Source organism: Gallinula chloropus (assembly GCF_964237585.1).
Source record: "Gallinula chloropus genome assembly, chromosome: 3".
In the NCBI taxonomy this organism is placed as follows: Eukaryota; Metazoa; Chordata; class Aves; order Gruiformes; family Rallidae; genus Gallinula; species Gallinula chloropus.
Window position 1 is genome coordinate 75,771,707 of NC_140087.1, and position 25,920 is coordinate 75,797,626.

General features: G+C 35.7%; 1 protein-coding gene across 21 annotated transcripts in view; it reads left to right on the forward strand.

Annotated features, from left to right (window-relative positions):
* Positions 1-25,920, forward strand: part of NRXN1 (neurexin 1) — a gene marked incomplete at its 5' end in the record, with an annotated part of 727,448 nt that overhangs the window by 71,867 nt on the left and 629,661 nt on the right. For 10 of the 21 annotated variants that reach the window (XM_084260962.1, XM_084260959.1, XM_084260948.1 and 7 more), the window contains 3 exons: positions 8,232-8,249; positions 12,986-13,015; positions 13,814-13,825. The exons of 4 other annotated variants lie outside the window; for them this stretch is intronic. In XM_084260962.1, the coding sequence (XP_084117088.1) occupies positions 8,232-8,249; positions 12,986-13,015; positions 13,814-13,825 (60 nt within the window). Of the gene's footprint in view, positions 1-8,231; positions 8,250-12,975; positions 13,016-13,813; positions 13,826-25,920 lie in introns of all 21 variants that reach the window. 7 more of the 21 variants (XM_084260945.1, XM_084260946.1, XM_084260949.1 and 4 more) reach the window with 3 other exon arrangements.

The window sequence follows — 25,920 nt, forward strand, 5'->3', positions numbered from 1 at the left end:
TCCAAATGGACCTAAATAACATTCCTTATGGGTCAGTATTGGGACTGTCACTGTTTAACATTTTTGTCAGCAACACTGACAGTGGGATTGTGCGCACCCTCAGGAGGTTTGCTGATGATATCAAGCAGTCAGAACACTGGAGGGAAGGGATGCCATCCAGAGGATGGAGACGATCAGAGACCTTGAGCACCTCTCCTATGAAGACAGATTGAGACAGTTGTATTTGTTCAGCCTGGGGAAGGGAAAGCTCCAGGGAGACCGTACGGCAGCATTCCAGTACTTCAAGGGGGCCCTACAAGTAATCCAGAGGGGGACTTTTTACAAGGCCATGTAGGGCCAGGACAAGGGGTAATGGTTTTAAGCTAAAGGAGGGTAGATGTAGATTAGATATTAAGAAAATATTCTTCTCTATGGGGCACTGTAACAAGTTAGCCAGAGAATTGTGGATACCCCCTTCCTGGAAGTGTTCAAGACCTGGTTGGATGGGGCTTTGACCACCCTGGTCCAACCTGATCTAGTGGAGGGTGTCCCTGCCAATGGCAGGGCAGTTGGATCTTGATGATCTTTAAGGTCACTTTCAATCCAAACCATTCCATGATTCTGTGGCATAAATGACAAACACACAGCATAGCACAACAAAGAATCAGATTTACAGGGCTAGTTTCTGCTCTCCCGTACACCAAAACAAGCATGAATAATTCTGAAAAATCTTTCTAAATTCATAACTGTTTCTAAAGGAAGTTGTTGAAATTGTGTTTATTTTCAAATTAATTTAAAAAGTATATAGTCTTAAAATAGTAATACCCGTGTCAGCCTGCATCACTTTCATAGAACATAATCTGTTCTTGCCAGTATTCTCTGCCAGCCAGAATAGTTCATTCTGTATGAAAGGTTCTGATAGGAATATCCTGAAAATATCTTTGTGTGCCATGTACCCAGCAGAGCTAATGTGGAGAAAGTCCAAAGGAATAATAATAGTGCTAGGAAGAAGAGGAGTTATTGTAAGATGTACAGGCCCTGTAAAGCAGGCCATATACAGTCAGTCCTTAATTCTAGTTAGCACATCCATTCTCTATGATAGGAAAGAAGACCTCCAGTGATTACAAGGAAGATGTCTGAAAGCACAAATCAAAGTAAAGTGCACAAATCCCAGAGATTTTAGATGGAAATTGAATGTTTGCAATCCAGAGTAAAAGTCCCAGAGGCTAAATGGAAAAAGAGTAGCAGTTTTTAACGAAAATCTGTCTACTCAGTGAAAAACAGGTTTACACTGTGCTTTGTTTTCCGCTTAGACATGGAAATTAGAACACCGGGGACGGACTGTGTTCTTTGGCTCTCCTTCACTTATGCAAATGACTTATTTCTCCTTTCGTTACCTCTATTATTAATATTGCTAAATACAATTATTAAAAAACCTTTGATCCACCTTTGATTCCTGTTTGTGGTTACTGCAGCCGTGACACAGATGCAAGAATACTTGTCCCAGTGACTGATGCAAATTTCTTTCAACTACTGACATATTACAAGCAGGTCTGAAATTTAGTACATCTGAGACTAGCAGACCAATTTTGGAGAAAAAGAATTAAATTTAATGAGGTGGCAAAATAAGGCCAAAGTCATATTTCTTGGGATTGCAATATAATTAAAAAGCAGTCATTTCTATATCTACATGATGATCTCTCCCCTGAGTCAGACCAAGTTTATTTAGAACTCTGGTAAAAATTAGTAAAAGAAGAGGCCAAGCAGCTTTCAAAAAAATGTTAGTTTTAGGTAGTGGTTCAGAAAAAGGATATATCTGTCAAATGTGCTTATTTGTTAACTACTGTGGCTCCAAAAAAGCACAAGTCTATCCAGATATTCAGTATATAAAAATGTGTAAAAATAAAATATTCTTAGATTAATAGAATTAAACTAATGTTTGGTACACTTGTAACAACAATGGTAGAAAAGTGATTTAACTCCATAGGAATCAAACAGCACAAAAAATTGTTGTCTCAGAAAGTATTGATTTAATTATGTCTTGATTTTGATTGTGTTTGTCATCTGTAGACGACTGGATATGGTATTAGAAAATATTGCATGGTGTAGAAGTAAATTGGGGGTGGGGGTGTTTTCCCATTGGGAACAATATTAATGATTTATCTGAATGATTTTTGGTTTTTAATCCGTTATATTTGAATTCTTCATGGGAAACATTTCTCAGTGAGCTCTTTGTGCAAATGATGCAGAGATTCTGAGAAAACAATTTGTTTGAACATTTTTGTGTTTAACAAAGAGTCAATGTATTTGCTGCTGCTTGTTCTTGGCTTCTGTTCTCACTTGGCTAGAGAAAATTCATAGTTTTATGCAAGTTATGGCCAGAATGTACTGCTATGAAAATATTAACTTGACCATCTAAATGGTGAAAGGCAAAACTTCCTTCAGCGTTTCTTACAGTGCAGCCAAAACATAGTTATTGGTACAGTTTCTGTTAGGGAAAGGCTCCGTCTTAAGACTTCAGAGAACAATTTCCCAGTATACTCAATGTTTCTATTTATTGAAAATTTTAATCTTAGTTTCAGTTTGAACTTTTCTGACTCTCAATCCCAGCATTTATCTGGTTGAAAGGACTTGCAAGTATCAAGAATCTTTCTCTTGACATTGGTAGTTACAGACTGGGTTCAAGACACCTCTTAATCTTGTCTTTGATATACGCAATAGATTGAGCATTTTAGGGCTTTCATTGAAAGACACAGTTGCTGAGTTTTCTTAGATTCTAAGAACCATGGATGAGTGTGGGAAAAGTGGTATTTTTTCCTGAAACGTCTTTCATTTTCACTTCCTTTTAAATATATGAGCACTGTAACTAAACACAGTAATGGTTTTAGTTATGCTACAAAAAGTAATGCAATTCAATATTTCTGTTTGTTATATCCTTGCCTGTGCATTCAAGGCTTGCACTGCCGCCCTAAATTACTGCTTCACACAAGGAGGTCATTTATGGTAGCTTAAAAAAAATGATCTTGCCATTATTTCAGTCTCATTGCACTTGGGATACATAGCACTGTCTAGAAAAGGTGGCCTCACCTAGAGTAAATTCATGGATGCTGTTAGAACTTAAAGAGGTGAATTTGGGCTGATGGCTTTGTCTTGTACTAAACTGGCAGAAACATCTAAATGTGCCCTAATGATCCTCATTTGGAAGAAAGCCTCTGCCTCATTTTTGGTCAAGACAGGTCATCTGTGTTCCTGATGGTATCACACCTTCTTCCTGAGTCATTCCAGAAAGAAGTCTCTGTTATATGTCTATCCACTGCCCAGTAAAGTCCTCTGAATGGGTCCACCCAGGGCTGTGTGGAGTCTGGGAGAGGCTGTACATTGACTTCAGACCTAATTGGGCCATGTGGAAATGAAGGAACTCCTGGGCCATCTTCCCAGATTCTTGGAGATTTGCAGTTTTTGTAGATTAATTCCAAATTATGTTCCACGAGACCCAGCTGTAGGAAATACTGCTTCCCTAATTACTCAATATAGAAGCAGAAGGCTGCAATAAAATCTGAATTCTGTACTAGGTGCCTTTATCATATGTTTCTAATTATTCATAATTACAGTCAATAATGACAGTCAACATTTACAGTTGTTTTCAAAAGTACATTTCAAAAAGCCACAAATAATCCTGATGGAATTTGTCAGATACACAGCATTTGAGAAGAGCAGACCTGTTTTGCTGTAGTTTATCATTATTGAAACTATAACTGTTAGTGCTTTATAATATACTTCATAATATATTTCATGATTTCATAATATTTCTCAGTATTTTCTTTTGAACCATGTGTTAAATTAAACAACTTCTGTAAAAATTTGAGAAACTGATGGGACAGGCTAAGTTACACTCTCCAAGAGATGCGGGGTTCAATCCCATAGAAAAGGATGCCTCTTGGAATGACATTTTCCAGTACAGTATTTTTAAGTATCTAAATTTATAGTGAAACGTACCTATGTGTTATCTGTTGAGAAAACAAACTTAAAATACTGTATCTTAAATTTCTAGCCATTTTTACTACAAGACACCTGAAGAAAAATAAGCTTTATTTCAGGCTGCTTGTACACTACTCATACTACTGAATATCTTATGAAATATCAGAAATTATGTCTACTGTGTATTATACCCTTTATAGTTGCCAAGTGTGATTTTTAACTATAATGTTGATGAGGAAAGAAACCCTGTAAAAATGCCACTTTCAATATGCTATTTCTTATGATGCTATTTCTAGAATGCTATTTCTGTAACTTTTCATGAAATATTGTTCTTATATAATTGTCAGTAGAAATATTGCTTTGTGTGGCAAAGGTGTAAATACTGTAGCAGAAGAAAAAATTAATAGCAGAAATAACCACAAAACATAAACAATCACGTTTGGGTTTTTTTTTAAATCAAGGTTTCCATGAAGCATCACCAAATATTAAAATTATTTTTCAATTAATAAAAATATCCTGTAAAAACATGATTCACATTTTTGTATCACTAAATTATCATAATATGCTAAAATAATTAGAATTGGTTGGGCTTTTGCTACAAAAATACGGAGCAGATTCTGCTCTCAGCTCAGTAGGGACAGCCTGAGACAATTAATCTGAAGCTTAAAAGCCATATTCACAGCCTGTGTAAATTGGGTAGTTCTACTTATTTCTACCATGTCATACCACATTTAAATCCACTGAATATTTGGCTCCATATGTGCAGTCAATAGATCACACCAGTAGTGCTGAGAGCAGAATTTGGCCAGAGAAATTAGGTTGTAAATACAGAAATTAGCAGTGTACTTTAGTATTTGTGGTGGTGGAGGTGGAGGAAGATCTAGGAAATAAGCATTTGCCGTCGAAAACCTATCCTGTCCGGTCCTTCAACTGAATAGCTGGGTACTATTTGACAACAGGGGATTTTTCACATCTACCAGAAGTTAGAGCACTGAAAACAAAGTAACCTGTCTGGTCAGTCGTCTGGTGGCTAGTGGAAGCTGTAAGGCTGTTATGCTCCTCTGCTGTTGCATTGACAGTCCCTTTTAGCTCCTTGTCTTGTACGGGGGGCTGTGATTTGCTGACAATCGTTGGTACAATCAGCTGGTGCAGAAAAGGCAAAAGGCTAACAGCCTTTCTGTGCCAATGCCTACAGCAATTAGGTGATGCTTTGCGTCCTGAGAGCCTTTGTTTCCACTGATGCCAGCAGAACTACTCAGTAGACAATAAGGTCCTCCAGGGTGGATGGAAGTAAATGGGGGTAAATTTAGACTAGGGGTGGCTAAATCATCAGCAATGACAGAAATGGGCTATGCTTTCCTCCAGGTACAGAAATTTTACGTCAGTGCCACTGGAATGACACAAATACAGTTACTCCTGATTTAAATTTTCTTCCAACTGCAAATTTAAGACCTTGATAGTATACATGGCAAAGTTAGGGTTTTTAGTCTCTGCTTAGAAGAATAGACCATGTCAGAAAACTAGATTAAGGAAAGTCAAACAAAGTGATAGTGCTGTGGAAATATATAGATACATATAATCACCTGGGTTGGAAGAGACCCTTAAGATCATCGAGTTCAACCATATCAGCGATCACAAAAACCCACCTTAAATCAATAATGGTTCTCAGCACTAATCTGACCTTAAAGAAGCTGAAATAGTTCTTTTCTTAGATTGCAAAACTGTTTAAAATGATTTAACTTACTATGACAAAAGCATGTGGAGGAATGAATGAATTTTCATTGCTGTTTACTAGAGTATAGGGGTTTGGCTATATACACTGTTTTTTTCACAGACCGGGAATTCCACATTTTCATTTTTATTTAATTCAAAATGTTCTGGCAGTTTAATTTCCTATCACTTAAAAGTTTAATCAATCAGACATTTAGGCAAAGCTGCTCAGCTAGTGTAAATCTTCCTGGTGACAGAGTCATCAAAAAAGACACACCAATTGTTGCTAAGAATAGGGCCCTTGATATAAACCAAAATAAGCTAGACCTTATAATTAGATGAGTTATCCACCTGTGATGTCATTTTCAGAACTCTCTGACATCACGAGCAACAGAATTGGCCTTTTAGCAAGTTCATGTGTTGGCTTTAAATAACCATGTTAAGCTTAATATGGCCTCCAAGAAGGATAGCACTGCAGTATTACAATACACCAACACTGCAGTAACAAGGACTAGGTGAAGGAGCCTGAAGTTATACTACAATTGAAATAACTAATTTATTTTTCATTAAGTTTGGCAGTTTTATACTGAAAGAAAGGAAATTACTATACACAATTACAGGAAGAAAGCTCTTCCAGAAAAGTTTAGCTGTAAGTAGCTATTTCTAATAGCCCAGATATCACTGCAATTTACACTCTGTATAGAACATAATGCCTTTATTTTGTGGAATGGGGTGTTTTTCATTTTCTCAGTGAACTTTATTTGATTTGTTGATCTTCAGATATTTACTCACAACAAGCATACTGCTTTTCATATTTATTTTTTTTCTTTTCAGCCTCTTACTTTCCTAACTGCATGAAACAGTATGTACCCTTTGCACTTTCATGACAAACTAAAGTTTCAGATACTGAGATATTACAAGTCTAAATTTAGAGTGTGCACGGAAAAGATGATTTATAACATCTTAAGCCAACTAATTTAATCTGGTTTGATTTATGAGTATTACGACTGGAAACTGAGAGACTTAAACTTTTAGTATTTATTGCTTATAGTAATTATTCTTTTTAAAGTGTTAAATCTTTCAAATTATTTATTAGAATACTGTCTAGGTATGAGACTTTTAAGTGTTTTGTGGCATTAACTTATAAGGACTTTTCGTTATGAAAAGTGACACATCCTGGCAGGACACTGCTATGCTTCAGGGACACTATTGAGCCCAGTTCTGTGTAACTCATTTTATTGACTCCTGGTTTACAATGTATCCATATTGCTTGAGATGACATTTCTTAACGGTCACATGAAAACCTGTTTTCCTATGGGAAGACTCAATGTGAAATGACAGAACTGGGCTTCAATTTCCAATTGCTTCCGAGTGCTTGTACCCCAGCGTGTTGGTGGAGACGGCACAAACTGCAGGAAGAGAGCTCCCAAGCAGTCATACTGCTGTGTTGTCATCTTTCCCCATTTCTTTGTTGGTTTTGCACAGTCCATCTCCTCGACTTCCGTGTTGTTTTTCCTTTGTTATTTTACCTTTCCCATTTTCTCTCTCCCCTGAGATATCTTTGTCTCTCTCCTACCCTTTCCTCAGTCAAAATCATAATGGGCAATAGAGACAAACTCCCTCAAAGCCACCTACCTACTGGAGGAGCTGATGAATATAGAGACTAGCATGAGTACTAGGACTCTGAGCGTGTTTCTTAATTTTAAATTCTGTCTGCTTCATTAATTGAGGCTCAATTCCTAGTCCCATCGTGCTGTGTAGACTTTGGGAGAACCAGCTTTCCTGTGCCCCATATTGATGTTGGGCTGGGGATAAAAGGCCAAATTATTGCTTGTTGATAGCAGGCTTTAGTTAGGAAAAATGCCCCTTGATCTAATTCAGGAGCAGAACCCATGTCTGGGGTTGCTGTGGCCTTTGCAAGCTGTACAAGGCAGAGAACTGTTTGATTTTTTAAGATGTTTAAGTTTCTGATGCTGACAAATTGTAGGATCACCAGCCTAAGTGACAGTTTTTCCACATTGGATTTGGAGATCTTACCCAATGACCAGTGAGTGCTTCAGTAATGAGTATAGGATCAGCCATGCTGCCTGTGGAAACTTCTTCACAGCATATTCTAAAACTTAAATTAACTTGTTCAATATGTTTAAAATCATCTGCTTCATACAGGTCATTAAGGGAAATTAAGAATGGGAAAGATGTGGCAAATGAACTTAGAATCCTTAGCACAAATGACTGATGGCTTTACAATATGTAGTTATAAAAGTCCTACAAGAAGATCCTCTGATTAATGACTAATCATGAATTTAGAGAGAGATACAGGAAATCCTGTATATTTTTGCACTTTGGAAAAAGTATGGTTTTATTTAATATCACATAAATTTTGTTAAGTAGAGGAAACACTGCTTCCCTGGAGCTTTTGTTTTTCCCTCTGGATTGTAGCAATGGAGCACTTGCATGTTGTGTTTGATGCCTTGCATGATGAAGACATGCAATGGCAAGTTCCAGTCTGCATGCTGCTTAATGAATGTTTTCCTTTTCTCTCCTTCCCTGTTATGTGCTTACAGAAGACAACTATGTGGAAGGTGGGTGCTTTCTACCTTATTTTCCTAAGCTCTTGTTTTTCCCTTCTGTTAGTGGTTTTTTCCCCTTCTGCTTAATGTTATAAAAGTACACATAACATTCAGTACGGTAAGTCACTTTTTTTTTTACCCATAAAGGTATACAGGTTTATTAAATAAGTGTGATTTCTTTTTCCATACAGAACACGAGCCAAATTCCATTTTAATTTTGGCCTTACTGGTGCAATTCATAATACCCCCAATGACCAGCGACAATGGGATTTAGACTCATATGGGTGATAACACCCTTCAAAATCATTCAGGAAATCTGCAGCACTGATTTCTTCAAGTGTTCTGTATGAAAAACACTTCAAGAAAGTATTTCTTTCATTAGTGTGGAGCATAATTCCTCCTCATAAGAATGTAATTCATGTTAAATATCTATATTTTAATTGCTTAGGAAAATGGAAAGCACTTTTCTCTTTAATACTACAAATCTTACTTACTGTATTATTCTTTACAACACAAAGTGTGAGGAAAAAAGTTTTTCTGTCTAACTTTTCAACATAATGCACTCTGCCTTTGGGACGTTGTGAAGGAAGAAGCATGTGATTTTAATAACTTTGGTATGTAATTAAGTCCCTTTAAAGAAAGTATGGCACAGGGCAGTGGAAACTTAAGCACAATGCCATCTAGCCTGAATATTGGTAAGTACGTCTATTAGCTGATAAAACATGTTGCGTGCATATATATATATATATATGTATGCATGTATATCTCTCATAGTAAAGGTACATAATATGCTTTACAGATCAGTTACTGCTGTGAATCAGTACTATCTTTTTTGTTTATAAACCAAAAGATACAAGTGCTTTTTTATGTACAAGTGCTTTTAGAAGTCTCTCTGGGCTGAATCTTACTGGATAACCGATTATCTATTTGAAACACAAGTTTATCTATCCAAACTGAGCAATATCTTTTATTTTTCCCTAGACTTTTAATGCTGTTTTTAAATCAAGGAGTTCATAAGCTAATGAATATGCGAAGTGACTGCCCTGGCAGGGCTCAGACCCAGGGTTCAGTAGTGAGCCTCCCTGGGGCATGAGTTCATTCAGGATTCAAGTCACCAGGGGCCACTGCCCGCCTGTTCAGTGGTAATTTCCTGAAAAAGCCTGGAAGTATTGGTTCTGCATTTCTCCATGCTACGGTATCCAAGGGCAAAGAGAGGTGCTCAGATATAGCACATTCATGATGCTGTGCAATATTATTAAAATATATGTTACCAGTAGGAAGAAAATGCAAACAATTCCAATACTTAATTGTCTACACTGTCACGCGCATACACATCCATACAAATTCATTTTCATTGTTAAACAAAAATGTATTCAACAACAATGGGATAGGAATTATATCTGAAAACCATAAAACCCTAGAAATAAGTACTTAATCTTATACTTGATCTATGCATAGAACCCCTACTGGTGTCAACATGAGTCTCAAATGTGAATTAGGATCGGTATAGCTGGATAAGGAGGTTCAATTTCATTTCACAAATTCATTTATGCACAGCAGTATAAGATAAAGCCTGGATAACAGTTAATCCAGACTTTACCTGAATCTAATCCTTAAAACTGCAACCTTAAATTTATTCCAACACAGGTCTGGCTACTTATGCATACATTAAAGTTACGAAAGATGTATATGTAAAGGATGGGAGCATAGAATGTGCATCCAAAGCACAGTTAGAAAATCGAGATATAATTTTTCTTGTTTCATTTCTGCGATATCTGAGCATCTCTGTAAGTTAGGCTATATGAGAAAACAGAAGGATTTAATATTCACAGTTAAATTTGTTTATATTGCTGGTATGAAAAAAATCCATTTTATTAATTTTATTGATATTGTGCTAGGGTTGAACATGTTCACTGCAGATTTGCCATGTTTAAATTTTGGTTTGGCCTGTGCTCTGCATGGAACTCACACAGCACATTTTGAAATATATCCTACGTTCCTATCCGCTTCTCCTGTCCCATCCTGTGCTCCTTAACTCTCTTCTCTCAGAGCCAAAGTTCAATACAAAATGCGGCATTCCTAGTAAATGCTGAGTTCCTAATTCACGAAGAAAAGGCTTTTATCATTCCGTTTATGAAGTAATGGTGCACAAGTGAATATTTTAAATGTACATTTTAATGTAACATATACATGGCTAGTTAAGACTAGAATTTTGTATGACTATCTTATTTACTATAAGCAGATTCTCATTTTGAAAATCTAGCAGTGATTTCTTTCAGGGAAGATTTATCTATATCATGTTAAACTACTGTGGATTGCACAAGTAGAGTAATAGTAATTCTTCACTCTTGCATAGATTGAATTCATGGATTGAAAAAATATAAAATAATGTAAGTATCATACTTGCTTGCTAAAGGCATATCATAGGTAGCCTTCTTTACTGCTTCACAATAAAGTAACATAGAATCAAACAAAATCTAGTGCCTTCAGGACTAGTACTAAATTTTTTAATTTATAGGTGTTTGGTTTAAGCAGAATTATTTTTTTACATTCACTTGACTTTCTCTTTAGTTGAACAGCACCGTAAGTGACTCTTAAAATTAAAGTGGTTTCTATGTTTTTGAGAAGCACTTCTGCCATTAGGTTTTTTTTAAAGTTACACAAGCGTCACTTATTTACAGTTGACCAATCCCACCTATCATTTAGCAAAAACAGTAGCTATCAAGCAGTGGTAATCTCCTGAAGGTAGGCCTTTTGTTTAGGTCCTTATTAGGGTATAAGGATCATATTTAAATGCAAACTAGTAAGAGATGGCCGTCTTTCCATCCCCCTAGGAGAAATGACAGCGATTTGCTTCATACAGTTTCGGAGCTCAAATAACTCATGTAAAGTGGCAGCTGAAAAGGCACATTTTATTAAGGAAAAAAATGTAATGTTCGACTAGTCTCACCTTCCCTTTATCGACTACAGTTCCTTCCAAGCCAAAAGTCTGAGATTTCTTACTATAGTTGCCAACAGGAAAAGTAAAAAGTCAAAAGATCAGCTAAGGAATCACATGAAGGGTTTTATAATTCCAGAATGGCATGCAGCAAGGGATCCAAGCAAGGACTTTCAGCATGAGAAGAATGAAGCTTGCCCGTGGGTGTTTCTACTCTGTGTTTTCACTGTGCCTATCTCAGTTACAGCAACACTTACAGGGAAAGAACACGCGTGAAAACATTTCTACCCTCTTACAGCAGCTGCCAACTGCAGTGCAGCTGTGTAATGTTTCCTAAGCAGTGCTTGTGGAGGCATCCCGTCAGGATCACACCCAGCTTTCACTTACTTTGCTGTAAACCCCAGGTAATCCCACCAGCTGCAGGCGCTGTGATTGGAAACAGGCTCTATTGCACAGGAGATGGGGCACATCAGGCCCTTCAGTTTAACTACAAAAGAATGGCGTTACAAAGCACTAATTCAGCAAAACCATTGTTAGTCCACTTGGAACATCACTTGAGATTTGGAACTGATAAGATATGCATTCTTTAAGGCTGATTGCGGTCAGGAGTATCTTCTTTGAACTCCCCCCAAGTACATGAGTCATTTGTGCACCTAATTTTCTTTGTGAATTAGAAATCACAGGAACTCTCTAGGAAGTCTGCTTTCCAATAAAGAGCAGGATACTTTATTGCACACCTTCTTTGTGTGAATTAATTTTAATTAATTGCAAATAAGAAAATAATGTATCGCTTTTTATAGTTGTTGGATAAGAGGAGCACATTTAACATGAGAGCAATTAATAACTTCTAAAATGGTTCCAAACCAGCTAAATTCAGCAAGAATAAGCCTGTTTTTTTGAGGTTTTGGGTTTTTTTTTTTCAAACCAGACATAAAATGCTAAAAAAACCTCATATTTCTAGAAAAATGTTCTCCCTACATCTCATTTTTCTCAGTGGGAACATAAGTATCATTTTATTATCCAGAATTTAAAAAGCTGAGTATTTTTGGTTAAAGAGTAATGCAACTTGGCTCTGGTTGAGTGATTATTATCATTATGGACATCTGTTTTGAAATGTCACTAAACCTATACTGGCATGATTGGATTTCATCTCACAATACAAATATAAAGCAAAACCTATTTCTCACAGATTTATGAAGTAACTTCAGAAGCTGTCACATTTTCTTTATTGCTATGTATTTTATATTGCATATGTAATAATTTGCCTTCACTGGAACAAATTCATTCTACACTCACTTTTCACACAAATAAGGAGACATTCCTTGCATTATCATTTCAATGTGATGAAGAAATTTTATTTAATTACCTGAAATGCTCATTTTTGTGAGGGGAAAAAGATCAGACCCAGCCCATTTTTCAGGTTTACACTTCTCAAGGTTTTTAACATCGTTTCACACAAAGAGGACAGGAAGTCCTCCCAGCAAAGTGTTCAAAGCAAAATGAGATAAAGACAGATGGAATATTAAAGGAATTGGTTGAATTTGAAAGCATTTTACTATTTTCTGTCATCCCAACTACTGCACAGAAGAAACACACAATAAAACAGCACCCAGTGTTTGAATTGCAGTTCTGTTACTCGTAGCCCAAAGCATTCCAACCAGTGGTTGAAAAATGCTCTTTGATTTCCCTCTGTGATACAGACATCTCATAGGAAACAGATGCCTGTCACAAAACATTTTTGTCACTGTGACAACACCACCTTCCCGTGCTCCCTTGTTCATTGCTGACTGTGCTCTTGTTTCCCTTCAAGGTCTGGCGCACCTGATGATGGGCGACCAAGGTATGGGCTCTGTTCCTTTTCCACTCTGCTTTCATTGTTTCTTCTTGTTCTGTAGCTGCTTTGAAACCATCACTGCAAACGATGGGCAAATGCTTGAGAGCTGTCTTTGGCTGCAAATAAACACATGGTTTTAGTCACATCTTTTCTTATTTCATTATTTTTTTTTGTTTGTTTGCTCCGTAAGCTTTTGTCCTTCCTGCCTCAACTCCCCCTCTCGCAATACAGTAACTGAAAAGAGGTGAGAGAAATAAGAAGGTGATTAAGAAAACTTAATGTTTTTATCAGAAAATACAGTTATGGGTGATTCTATAAATGATAATCGAAGCACAAGAGCGCTCTTCAGATAGCTCCTGAAAGAAGATACTCAGCTTGTCACATTGTACACATTGAAGAGTCCATTTACATTAATGCATGGCTGATTGGAAATGTGCAGAAAGCACCTGCTCCTGGCTTCTGGAATGCTGAGAGTACAATTTTGCAACCTAATGAAATCAGCGATCTTTTTTTTATCCTCTAAGCCCATTATCCATGTTACTTTTGTGTCACTCTTTCTTATCTAAGCATGGGTTATTTCTGTGTTTCTCTGCATGTACATGATTGGAAAAAAAACCTAAATCCTTAATACAACACTGATTGCATCTTCATTTGTGTCCAGACACTTACTTATACTTTGTCTGTTCATGTTCAGATACTGTTGCATTTACATATACTCATGACTCTTACTGTTGTTTCTCTCCTCTTTATTCTCTTTTTGTCTGGAAATGCTTTCTTCATGGAACCATTTCACCAAATCCATAGGTAAAAGTAAAGGTATTACATGATTTTCCTTATTTTTTTAATGCCATCAGTATACTTTAATGTATGTATAAGTAATGCAAATAAATGTACATCTCTTTGCACTGATAACATGAGGTAGGTATATTTTTAAAGTAAATATTTCATGGATATCAAGGTAAGGAGAATTATCCTGAAGTACAGGCTGACCTTTTTTAAAGTTTGTCTCTGGGTTTTGTGAGACATGTAAAGCTTTGCCAGTGATAAAGGAGGCTACAGTTATAGAAATCATTCAGGATGAAATAACAGCCACGTATTGAGGTATGCATTTTTCTCTTCTCAAAGAATTGTAGTCTAAACCACCAGGCACAGAAAAAAGCACGATGTTGTTCAACAGAGACTCTCTGGAGATAATCTGTCCAGGGCCAGTCCACAGCTTGATGTAAGTTTTAAGTCTGAATAGCACTGACATCAGCAAGTCTCTGCTATCAGCAGATCACATTTTCCCTGAGATTTGCCTTGCATATTAATCACTTGATTGTATATGAGACAAGAATTGGACAAAGGAATGAGGAAGAATGAACACAAAAGAGAAAGCGTGGGGTTTATTTCAGATTTTTTTACTACTTTTTGTTTCTTTATCTAAACAATACCAGCCACATTTACTTTCTTTCTCCTGGAGGGAACATGTGCAGTAGGGTCAAGACTTTTCTTGCATAAATAAATACAAGGTTTTAATATGAGGAGACTTGTTCACTGACATCACATAAATATATTACTATGATAAGAAGCTGGTCATTAAAAGCCATTTAATCTGTCTTACATATGATGAATAACATAGTTCTATTGATTTTAAGCATTTGTCAGGGTGTGCCTGCTCTTGGTATAAATCAGAAATCCAATCTGCATGGTTGTACTTTGCTAACAAGCTAAATTAGAAACAACCTTCCAGGTTCCTTGGTGTCTTAGCTGATTTAGTGTTTCTACACCTAGAAAGTTCATGTGATGTAAAGACAGTAATTACAAACCTGTGGTGTCTCATTCCTCTTCATACCAGACTCTCTGGAGCAATTGCATACCTGGTTATAGGTGGGATACTATTTAAAGTGTTATATGTATTCTGGAGCTGTAAATCTTCTTGCTTAGGAAAAGTTTCAAGGAGGTAAAATGAAAAACAGTCTACTGATTACTTTGTTTTATAGGATTGCTTTGTTGGATGGCTGATCATTGTTGTGTTTTTCTTAACAGTACCTTGTATGCATGACTTATTAATTATTATTATTACCTTATTCCTTAATGATAGGTGTCTTGGCTGGAGTTAGCGTAAAAAGTTTTATAGTAACTGAAACTTGACATTTTAATTAATATTAAGAATTGATTTTTCTAGATTATTCTATACACAGAATATGTGATGTAGTATGTACAACATTACAGATTTTTTTTTTAAAGCATGAACATATAAATATTACGAATATTTATTATTAGAAGCATTGGATCTGGAAGGCAGATTTTAGCAAAACAAAAACTTTGAAAATATTGTGCAACAGTTAGACATTTCTATTTTCATTTTAAATAGTTTAACAGTTATATTGGCCAAAAAAAGTGACCTCGGATATATTAACTACATTCAATATCTAATGATGTGCCATGTGAAATAATTTAAATGCCTGAATGCAGTCATCTAATCATTTGACATTTGTCTTTTCACATTTTTATTTTTGTTAGATTTATCCAATTTATATGGGAAAAATGATTGATTACTGTGTTTTGATAATCACACTATTTCTGCAGATATAATGGTGTATATTTGTTGAAATGGATGGAAAGGGTTTATATATATATATGTACTCCAGTTGCTTGTAACAGAAAACATCCGTCATCATGAAACTATATTCTCAACCAGGTGAAAATGGTCTCATTTTATTGACAATCATGATCCTATACTAATAGCAGCTATTGAAACATGTAACCTTGAAACAGCTGTCATAATACACATTTGTAACATGACAATATAGTAAAGTAGGAAAGGAACAAAGAGAACAAAGGAAGACCTCAACATTTAATTTATTTTCATCTATTTCAGTTTTTCATTATAAGTTCCACTCCTTTTTTTTAAGGTCAGTTGCAAAAGTGATTGCAAAATTGAGTGATTATATCATGAATTAATCTTATTTTGGAAATCTAAACAATAAGAAAACTTTTAAGAAGCTTTACTATGCATTTTGACCTGAAGAGTATAAATAGCTGAATTATCACCATTCTCTGGCGATATTGAGAAGAAAAAAAATCACTATGTACCTTCAGAATTAGGATAGGATCTTGACAGAGCAGGGACCTGGTTTTGACAGAGGAAGGGAGGGGTGCAGTAGCCTTTCAAATTGGGGAAAGCAATACAAAATGCAGTATGATCTCACTGGATGCACCTGCTATTTGTTATTTAGTTAGCAGATAGGATAATCTGGATAATTTTCCCAAAGAGTTTTTACTGGAGCTTCATCTATATTAACAGAAGCTTTATGTGTATTAACAAAGCTGTCGTCCCTGGGAGAAAGAAGGAAGTTCAGAAGGTGTCATGGTGCTGAGACATCTGTCAGAACTTGAGGTCATATAACTTGATCTATGTACAAAACCAGCTGATATAAAGGAGGATATAACATAAAGCTGAGAGCGTATATAAAAGTTTGTCTCATTACTTTACAGCTATACAAAACTTCTTTCTTGATGCATTACTCCTTGTGTATAGTAAAGATAATTCTAGGAAGAACTGCAACCTTCTAGTTGTACTGGCATTTGCTTATTTTCCAATAAACACCATATATATTCAGAAATAATTAGGAATTCCCTTTTTTTTTTGTCCCCTGGAAATCCCCTGCCTCTTTCCAACTTTAGCAGTAGAGTTGTCACAGATGTGGTGATGAAAAGAGTTAGGCAAGGTAAGGTTTGTGAATGGGTTGAATGTTTTTATTGACTACTTGAATATGCTACTCAGAGCAATTGTCTTAATTTGAAGCAAATCTTGAAGTCTGCTGTTGATAACAGACATGAAAAAAGATTTGTTTGCCCAAACCAAAATTTTACTCAAATAAATTTTGCTTTCTCTAGCTATTGTATCTGTCTAATAAAACTACCATTTCCACCTATAGGCCTTGTCCAAAGTCAGTACCTCTCGGATTTCCCATGCAGAATTATTTTGTGATGAGTATTAAGGCAACTAAGATTACATGGCAAATAATGTAAACCACTTTGTTTCTTTTTTTTTTTTTTAATATCTGTTTTTGTTTTCTTTTGATGAACACTGAAAGGGATTTTATAATTCAGTTACTATAACATAGTGACATGTATTACTTCTTTTTTATATTGCAGTTCTCTTAAGCCTATACATATTTTTGCCTACAGTTTATTTCTACATAAATTACCTGCTTTTGACTATATACATTATTCATTCTGTACCTAAACACTGTGTTCATACTCCCATGAGTCACTCGGGTCCATTACAGACTATTAAATGATATCTGCCTGTGCAATCAGTGTTTCTACCAAAAGATTGATAGTTACAACTGCAGTTTATTGTATTAGATTACAGGCTTTTAATATGTTGGTATTTCATATACTGTGTATAAATTCTGAAGATAAACTTCAGAACATCAATTTATACATGTGTCAATTTCCTTGTCAAAAGAGAGCAAGTTTTGTATTGCACAAGCTATTGTACATCTGTAAAACCAAAGTGATGCCACTGGGCATTTGTAAGAGCAGAATTTTGTAAATTATCAATCACACAATTCAGTTGACAACTGGAAAAATAGGATACTGAAAAAAAATTTTAAAATAAATATTTAAATTATCATGAGCATTGAAATGGTATGGTATGGTATGTTATCACTGAGAAATTATATAGGGCTTGTGTTATGTGACACAAGTATCACCTTGTGCCAGTAACCTCCCATAACATCAAGTTAGGTGGAGTTCAGTCATTAACCTCAGTGCAACCACAAGTTCATCTTATTGCGATGACTTTCATGTTTGCTCTGTTTTCAAAGAACTAAACAGTTCTGGCCTTTTAGATTCTCTCATGCTCCTGAGATGCTTGAAAAGCCAATCCTCATCTGCTTTTGTGTGTGCTTCAAAGTGGGTCTGAAAGCCACACGTCCTCCGGCCTTCCTCAACCTGAGCCACCAATAGCCGAAAAGCCATGTAAATGCTTTGTTATAGCACTGAGCTCTAACACAGCTGATTATTTTTGGCTCAGTGCCCTGCTGACATGGAATCAGTTACATGCCTTCACAGCTACAGATGGCTTTTTCCTGGCAAGAGCGAAATATGGACAGAGGGCTTTCTTGACTCTCTGCACTTGTTCACATAGTTATATATCCTAGGTGACGGCAGTTTATTTGAAAGACTCGCTGCTAGAATTGAACAGAGTTAATTTAGGAGTTCTACACAGAATGAGGTTGCCAAGCTCAGGTAACTGATATTATTTCTAAGTGACAGTACAGTAGAAGAATGAATAACTTAGGTTTCTCTGCTCAATCTCAAAATTACTTCTACTGATAAAAAAACCCAAATCAATAATGTTTAAAAATTAATCTTCCATTTAACAGGGTCCAAACAGTCTGATAGTATCATTTACAAAGTGATTGGTACAAGAATTTAAAAAGTATTCTATATAAAATTTAGTTGATATTTTTTTAAAATGAGAATTGCTTTTTAAAAGAAATCAAGGAACTTCAAATATAGAGCTTTTAAGAATGCTCCAAAGAGCAGCAACTAGACATCATAGATGTTCCATAGTGATCTTTTTTTTTGCTAAGGCCTCATAAATATAGTTAAATAGGAGCTGATGTTCACCCAAAATTATTGGAATTAAGTTCTTGTGCATAATTAATGTGCCTGTGACTGAAGGTATATGCTCCAATAAATATTTATGCTATCTTATATTTTTATGGATAAACTCTTCAAATTTTTGTTCAATATCATAATTTAATGTTTTAATTGGAAGGGTGATATCTTTCTGTATTTCAAAGTTGTGATGCATTGAATCAAGCCTAGGATATGGCATTTAGAGCTGCAGATCCATCTTAATGTTGAAAAATGATCAATTAATGTTCTCTAATGAGAAAAATGCAGCAGGAATTGACTGTTGAAGAAGTTTTCTATCTGAAGTACATGACACAAAAAAAATCCATCCACATCAGAACAAGAAATGCACATTCTGTCTTGTGGCACACAAGCCCAAAACAATGTCTGAGATAGCTGATTCCTGATCAGTATGGAAAGAAATTGTCAGAACCTGCCAAAAATATCAATAAAACTATATGAAGTCTTGGCAACATATATATTTTTAAAAATTATATATTTTTTTAAATAAGTAGCCATATGCTAATGCTCAATCCATGCGATGAGATCTAACACCTTTCCGCCACCAAAATAAAACAGGTACTGTATTCTAGATCATTCTGCTGTCACTCAAAATTATCATGTAACATATATATTTATATACGTCATAAGTCTGGATTCAGAGGAGAGAAAATAAATTAGGAACTAGGAGGGATTTTATGTAAAAATACCTGTTCTATGTGCGCAAGTGTAGATTTCTGCAGGGTCCAGAAAGCATGTAGTTTAAGATCTGTATCTTTTTTTCACAATTAAATCCATGAGAGTTTTGTACAAATTCCATAGGCATTTCCAACAGATAATCAGAGAGGTGTATTACTGGAGTATCCTGTAAGATATCCTGGAACCTTCTCATTTACATGTTCTTTTAATATCTGATTACATTACTGAGCCAAATACATTGTTAAAGTGACACCAACAATTACAGCTTCAAGTCAAGGGTTGTACTACAGCTAAGATTTTCCTAGGATAAAACTCAGTCCTTGAAACCTAGAAGACCAGGTAAACAAATTCAGCCCAACAGACTCTAATTTCTATTACTTCAGTGAAAAACAGTGAAAAAAAGTAATTAGAGATTATTATACATCTCATAGCAGAATCATTTGATCTTGCAAAAGTAAGAATGCTGTGTACAGAATTTTTAACCTATTCTTTGCAGTAATTTTCTATGGCTGCAATAGCTACTTAAAACCAAGAAAAATTTGAATTATTCAGTCTCCTTTAAAAACTGTAATCTAACAATCTAACTTTGCACTGATAGTAGTAATGTCTTTTTGCTGATATTCAAAGCCTTCCATAACTCTGCCATTCTTAATTGCTTGAAGATAGTTTTCTGTCTTCACTTCAGGGACCACCCAGAGCAATTAAGTATCAGTAGAACAGTGAAACTGCAATGAACTGGGAAATTCAGGAAAACAAAAGAGAAAGGAACTGAGTATGACCATGGACTTTGCTATGAAACTCAACCATCACTGTTCTTTTAATGCTTTTTATACATACCCACCTGTTATCCAAATATTTTTCTTTTCCAAATTTGGGAGGAAAGGAAAGCAATTAAGTCTCTTTATTAAATAAGTGAAAGAAGCATTTTTCCCCTCTTACATCAGCTTTATTTGTGGGTTTTATTTGTTGGCACCCACTTACATTAATTTTATGATTAGTACAACATTTAACTTAAAGGCTGTTTTCATAACTTGCTAATGCAACTGAGAGATTCTGGTACATCTTGTTGCTTGCTTAAAGTAGAAATTTGTTTCTTAAAGAGGGGAAACATCTGGACCAATTCACTAGCACCTTCTCTAAAGCTTTATAGAAGCAACCTGCGATAAGGAGAAGCTGCCAGAGAAACTGATAGGTCACACCTGGTGATGTTGTCATCACAGCTTTGACTTGAGTAGCGTCTTTATATTGGGGGTGGGAGGAAGTAAAAGCAGTTTGATCTTTTGTCTGCCTTTGTATAGTCTTCCGATGGAGAGGACTCTGTCTGGATAGCAAAATTCTGTCAAAAGTGAGAATAATTGTGTAATTTTTTCACACTCTTAGTTATTAGATCTGTCCTGTATTTCATATTATGAGCTATGGTTGCCACATTCTTAGAAGGAGTATTCACTAAAAGAATGGAGGCTAAATATTCTTCTGTGACCATTATTTTTCTGCTTCTGAAGTGTAACTCAGCTGAAAATCCTAAGAGCTTGGTTCCCTGTACAGCCACATGGGTAATTAGGTGATCTCTTTCCCACCCAATGGTAACATCTCTTTCTCTAGGAGAAAAAATTAGAAATATTTTACCTGATTTCTCACTTCAATGAACCTGAGTATTTTTTAGGAAGATCTTGGTTTGTGTTGAAAAGGTGCCAGACACATACTTTCCATCAGAGAAAAAGGGTATTACAAACATTTTGCTGATAATACAAGCCCATCCTTTGATTTTTCTCAGTTAATGGCTTTGCTGAACAACTTGGTCTTACAAGGTGCTGCACTTAGCATTTACACAAGTCCATAAGAAAACCTCAGAAAAATTTACCATGCTCAGTTACAGGCAAATCACCTTTGAAAACTATGCTTGCATGCATATATTGTGACTTTACTATTGAACCTGTGCAAAACAAAGCATGAATTTCTTCTGGAGCCAAAAGCCTCTGACAATGCTCTTTCTACAAGCGGATGTGACATTTAAATGGGGATTTGATATGGTTTGTACAAGCTGTAGTAATTAACTAGCTTGTATGTAGCTTTCAATTTTAAAAGAGTTATTTCAGTGTAATAGGATCATAGAACTACCTGGGTTGGAAGAGACCCTTTAGGTCATAGAGTCCAACCATAGTGTAACCCTAACTAGTTCACCTCTAGATCATGTCCTTATATTGAAGTGTAACACTGGTATATGTTTACATCTTCACAAAGGTGATATAAAAGCTCAAAAAATTCTGATTCTATTTTAATTTAATCTTTGTGTACTGAACCACCACAGATCATTCTGGTACAAGTACTGAACTGGTGGTCTCATTTCACTCAGATACTTGTGCATGCTATAAATTTTGCAGGCATACCTCATGGTGCTTACATCATTACAAACCTTCAGATAGATGTGTCTGTGTCAGTAATGAACTGATATTTTTGGTGTTCTTGGCAGACTTTTCAGCTCTACTGTTCTTTGCCATAAATTATTCAAATAAGGATCTTGTCCATGATTAATGGTATTATAAAGTTTGGAAGGAAAAAAAATTCATATAAAAATGATATAAAAAATCATATAAAAGTATTTAAGTGCAAGATTGGAGGAACAAAAGTAAAGTTGGAAATTGGTAGCTTTACATGATTCTTGTACAACATATCTGCATAGAAGTTCTGTTGCAAACCTATACTCTGAACATTATATAAGTCCACCTGAGAGCAAAGAAAAAATCTGTTTAGGGCTACTGTGAGGAGGATGTATGATGTATTCCTATTGAAAGTATTGAGAAGCAGTAAAGACATAGAGTAAAATGCAATAAGTAATTCATGATTTAGAAACAACAAACTTCTCAACAATTTAAAATAACGTACACCCATTTACCATACATATATGCATCTGCATTCAGGACATGGATAAATAAAAATGCCCTGAAACAGTTCAGTTTCAGAAACGCCTCTATCTCTACTTTTCTATAATGACAAATATGTAATAAAAATGACTGCTATGTCTGCATCCATAAATCACTATTATGTGTCATTTATTCTCTCCTCCAGGAAAACACATGTATTTTATATTTATTCATTGTTCTAAAATAGATGAAAGAGTTATGACTTCTGTTGTCCCTGAAATGGATAGTATTGTTAAGCAAACATATTTTTGAAATGACTACATTTACTGAGCTTTTATAAAAGTAATATGGAAGTGTAATTTATGTTTACCTCTTCTGAACACCTAGTAGATCTGTATATCAGCCCTATAGATTTTTAATAAGTACATATAACTTTCAGAAATGTACATATATCTAGGTCATGCTAATTACCCACCTTGGGAGGCAAGAATGTGCCTATACTTCTCTACCTAGTTGGCATACTCTTGAGACCCAAGTCAGAAGAACAGGCTTCAGAAAATCTAAAAATATATTTCCTACGTTTTTAGCCATTAAACTGCTTAAAGAGGAGGTCTCTCATGTAGTAGCTGACAGCCCGTAATTTGTATTATGCAGGAAATAAGACTAGATAATCAAACCCAGCCCTTCTGGTCTTGGAAGCCTGTGAATCACAGGTAATACTCTGGTAACATGTAATAAAATTTTCAGATTATAAAAGCAGCCTTCTCAGTTCCAATTTAGTGGTTTTTTTGTGTAGACGGAATTATGTACAGAGTCCCCCAAAACACCAAGTCATGCCCTAACACTCTCTATGGACTAACTAGCAAAACCATTCAAAGCATCCCCTTAAGTCTGAATGTAGCATGGAAAAGACTGAAACATATATGGAAGTGTAAATCAAAAGGAGATTAGTCTTTCACAAAGTTCAACATTTTGCTGCAATCGTTTATTTCAAATACTTTATTTTGACTACTGCAGTTAAACAATATCTTTTTCAGGAATGTTATGCCATTCAGTATTCTGATTCCATACAGACTTGCATAACACAGTTACAACAGGGCGTGGGATTCTTCTAGTTATACCGTAAGAAATGAGCTTACCATGTTGTACAGCGATCGCTACACTAGGTAATCCTGGGAAAAATATTTTGTGAATTACTGGCACAGCGAAATTTGAGCTGTTCATTTTGGGTCTTTGATACAGGGAATAATGCTTATACAAAGCTGAAATTCAATCAGGAACAAAAATTGTGATCTAATCCAGAAAATTTTATAAACTGGAGGCTAAAGCAGTCCCATAAGAGTGCTCTGAATTAGGCAGGAGAAAGATGTAAACTCCTAAAAAAACTCAGTTTTAATTTAAAGATTGAAGCCAGTGTTCCAGTATTTAGTTTCTTTTTGAACCTCACCATTCAAATACGTATTTGCTGTGTGTTAAGTTGTCTTCTTTGGTTGCAACAGGCTCACACAAAAGGAGAGGATGGAATCATATGCTACTTCAGTGAAGACTTATTATTCTGCATGAGAATTATCTTTATTCATGAAGACTTAAAATACTTTCTTAATCTTCAGTTTTACTGTAGCCAGGAAAAGCTCCTGTTGTTTGCTGAAATTCAAGAAGGCAAATGGGAGTTTTTTAGTTTGTTCCTGAACAAGTGAAAAAACAGGAAGGGGGAATTTAATTCAAGGAAATTAAAGTATTTCCAGTTTAAGAGAGTTCCAAACATTTTACGGATAATACATATTTGTTGTCAGAAAGTATGAGGAAAGCCAGTTCTTCACCTACGTCTTCCTTGCATCATTACTGATGTTCAGTTTCATACCTTGTAGAAAGACAGGTATTTGGTTATTAACATCCTTTTATTGATTGATTATTTATTCATGCAGTGTGTGACATACAGCTGGATATTTGCCACTGGGGACAATACAGATATATTGAATTGGATGGGGAAAAAGAGTCCCTGCTACTTATGTTTTATAATGTGCTAAGTACAGTATAATGTGTATGTAATATGAAAGTAACTCTTTGTGCAGTAAACAGGAAGCCTCTCTTTCCGTACATGTGTCCTCAGTTTCTGCTCTACCTCTGTGTCCTTCATGAAGTTAGAACTTCCACACCCATCTGTGTACTGACTCCATGGAAAAAAGCCACGGGGAAGTGGGAAACAGGGCATTTAGTCTGTTTGTTGAAGGAAAAGCAGAGTGCTGTCTTTCCGTATCTTTGGACTGTGTTCAAACTGTACCTGTGCCACACAGAGGAACAGACTTCAAATACACGCTCATAGCTCCTCCTGTGCTGCTGTGTGGTGAGCGTGGGGACTTCAGAAGCTCTGTGAGCACCTTCCTGCTTGTGCTTAGTGTCATCCCTCAGAACCGGCAGCGTCTGATATTTTCAGATAATTAATTTAGTAAGAGTGTTTGAGAATAGGGCATACTGAAATGTCACTACAAGGGTTGATATGGAGTAGCTGACAGAGAGGGGAAAAAACCCCAATAAAACAAATCCCACTGAACCCTCCAGGGTCTATAATTAGAACTTTTTGTATAGTTTATATTAGATTAAAATATTCACCTTCACATAAATGAGCACATGAGAGGAAAAACAAAACCTTACACAATCCTTTTTTCCTTTATATTTGCAATATATTATATATTTATATTTATCTTGTGTTGCCTGTTTTCTATGAGTCCTGTTTATCAGTAGAGCTAATGAAGCTCTGATGTGTGTTCATGGTTGCAAAATGTTTGTCATTATGCTGAGGGACAGAAGAAAACCTAATTGGCACTTAAAGCATGAACTTTCTATACCTTAAAGTGCAGATCTCAATTACTATTTTGCCCTTAGTGCATCTGCTGACAGTTTCAGCAGATGTTTGAGTATCAGTGAAGTGCAGTCATGACTATTGACATGCTCAAGCATGTTATTCATACTGAAAAATCAGCTTTCCAGTACTTCAGAATTGCTATATCTTGGATGCAAAATTAGATTAATTTACTTTTAGGAGCTCTGTATGGAATCCCTCTGATTGCTTTGCGCTTATTGTAGGGGTTTTTTTGCCTGTAAGTAGGCACTAAGAATAAAACCAAGCAGACAGTAATGCCAATCAGGATAGTTTTGGAAGATAAATTTATCAATAGTAACACAGAGCAAGAAAAGAAGAGGAGAAAACTTTGAATGTTGTTGCTGGGTAAATTTCAGTGGGTATTGGTACCTAAATTAGCATTCTCTTTCTCTGGATTTCAGTTTTACTTTAGAAGCTATACAAGTTCTATTTGGGCTGGTTTTCTTTCTGCCTTTTTTGTGGGTTTTTTTTTCTGTTTTTTCTTTCTAACTAAAATGAGTAATGAACAGGGTTTCTATGGTCGAAGAACAAAGCCACTGCCTGTGTGGAGACAGATGAAATATTAATTGGATTACAGGTGCACTTAATTATCGTGCACTGAAGGTGTTCAGTTTTCCTATGATCAAGGCAGTAGCGTGAATATAGACTGAAAGAAAGTTTGGGTGTTTTTTCTTGTGCTAAGTAGAAACCTTAGAGAATATGAAAAGGGTGAGTAAAGCTGACTTGGAACTTCAGTGAAACTTTGTGTCTCTTGTCCCTTCTGTTTGCTGAAGGAGAGTGTTTTTCCTTATAGTGTGAAAGTTTCTTTTGTGCAGCACTTTGCTAATTAAATA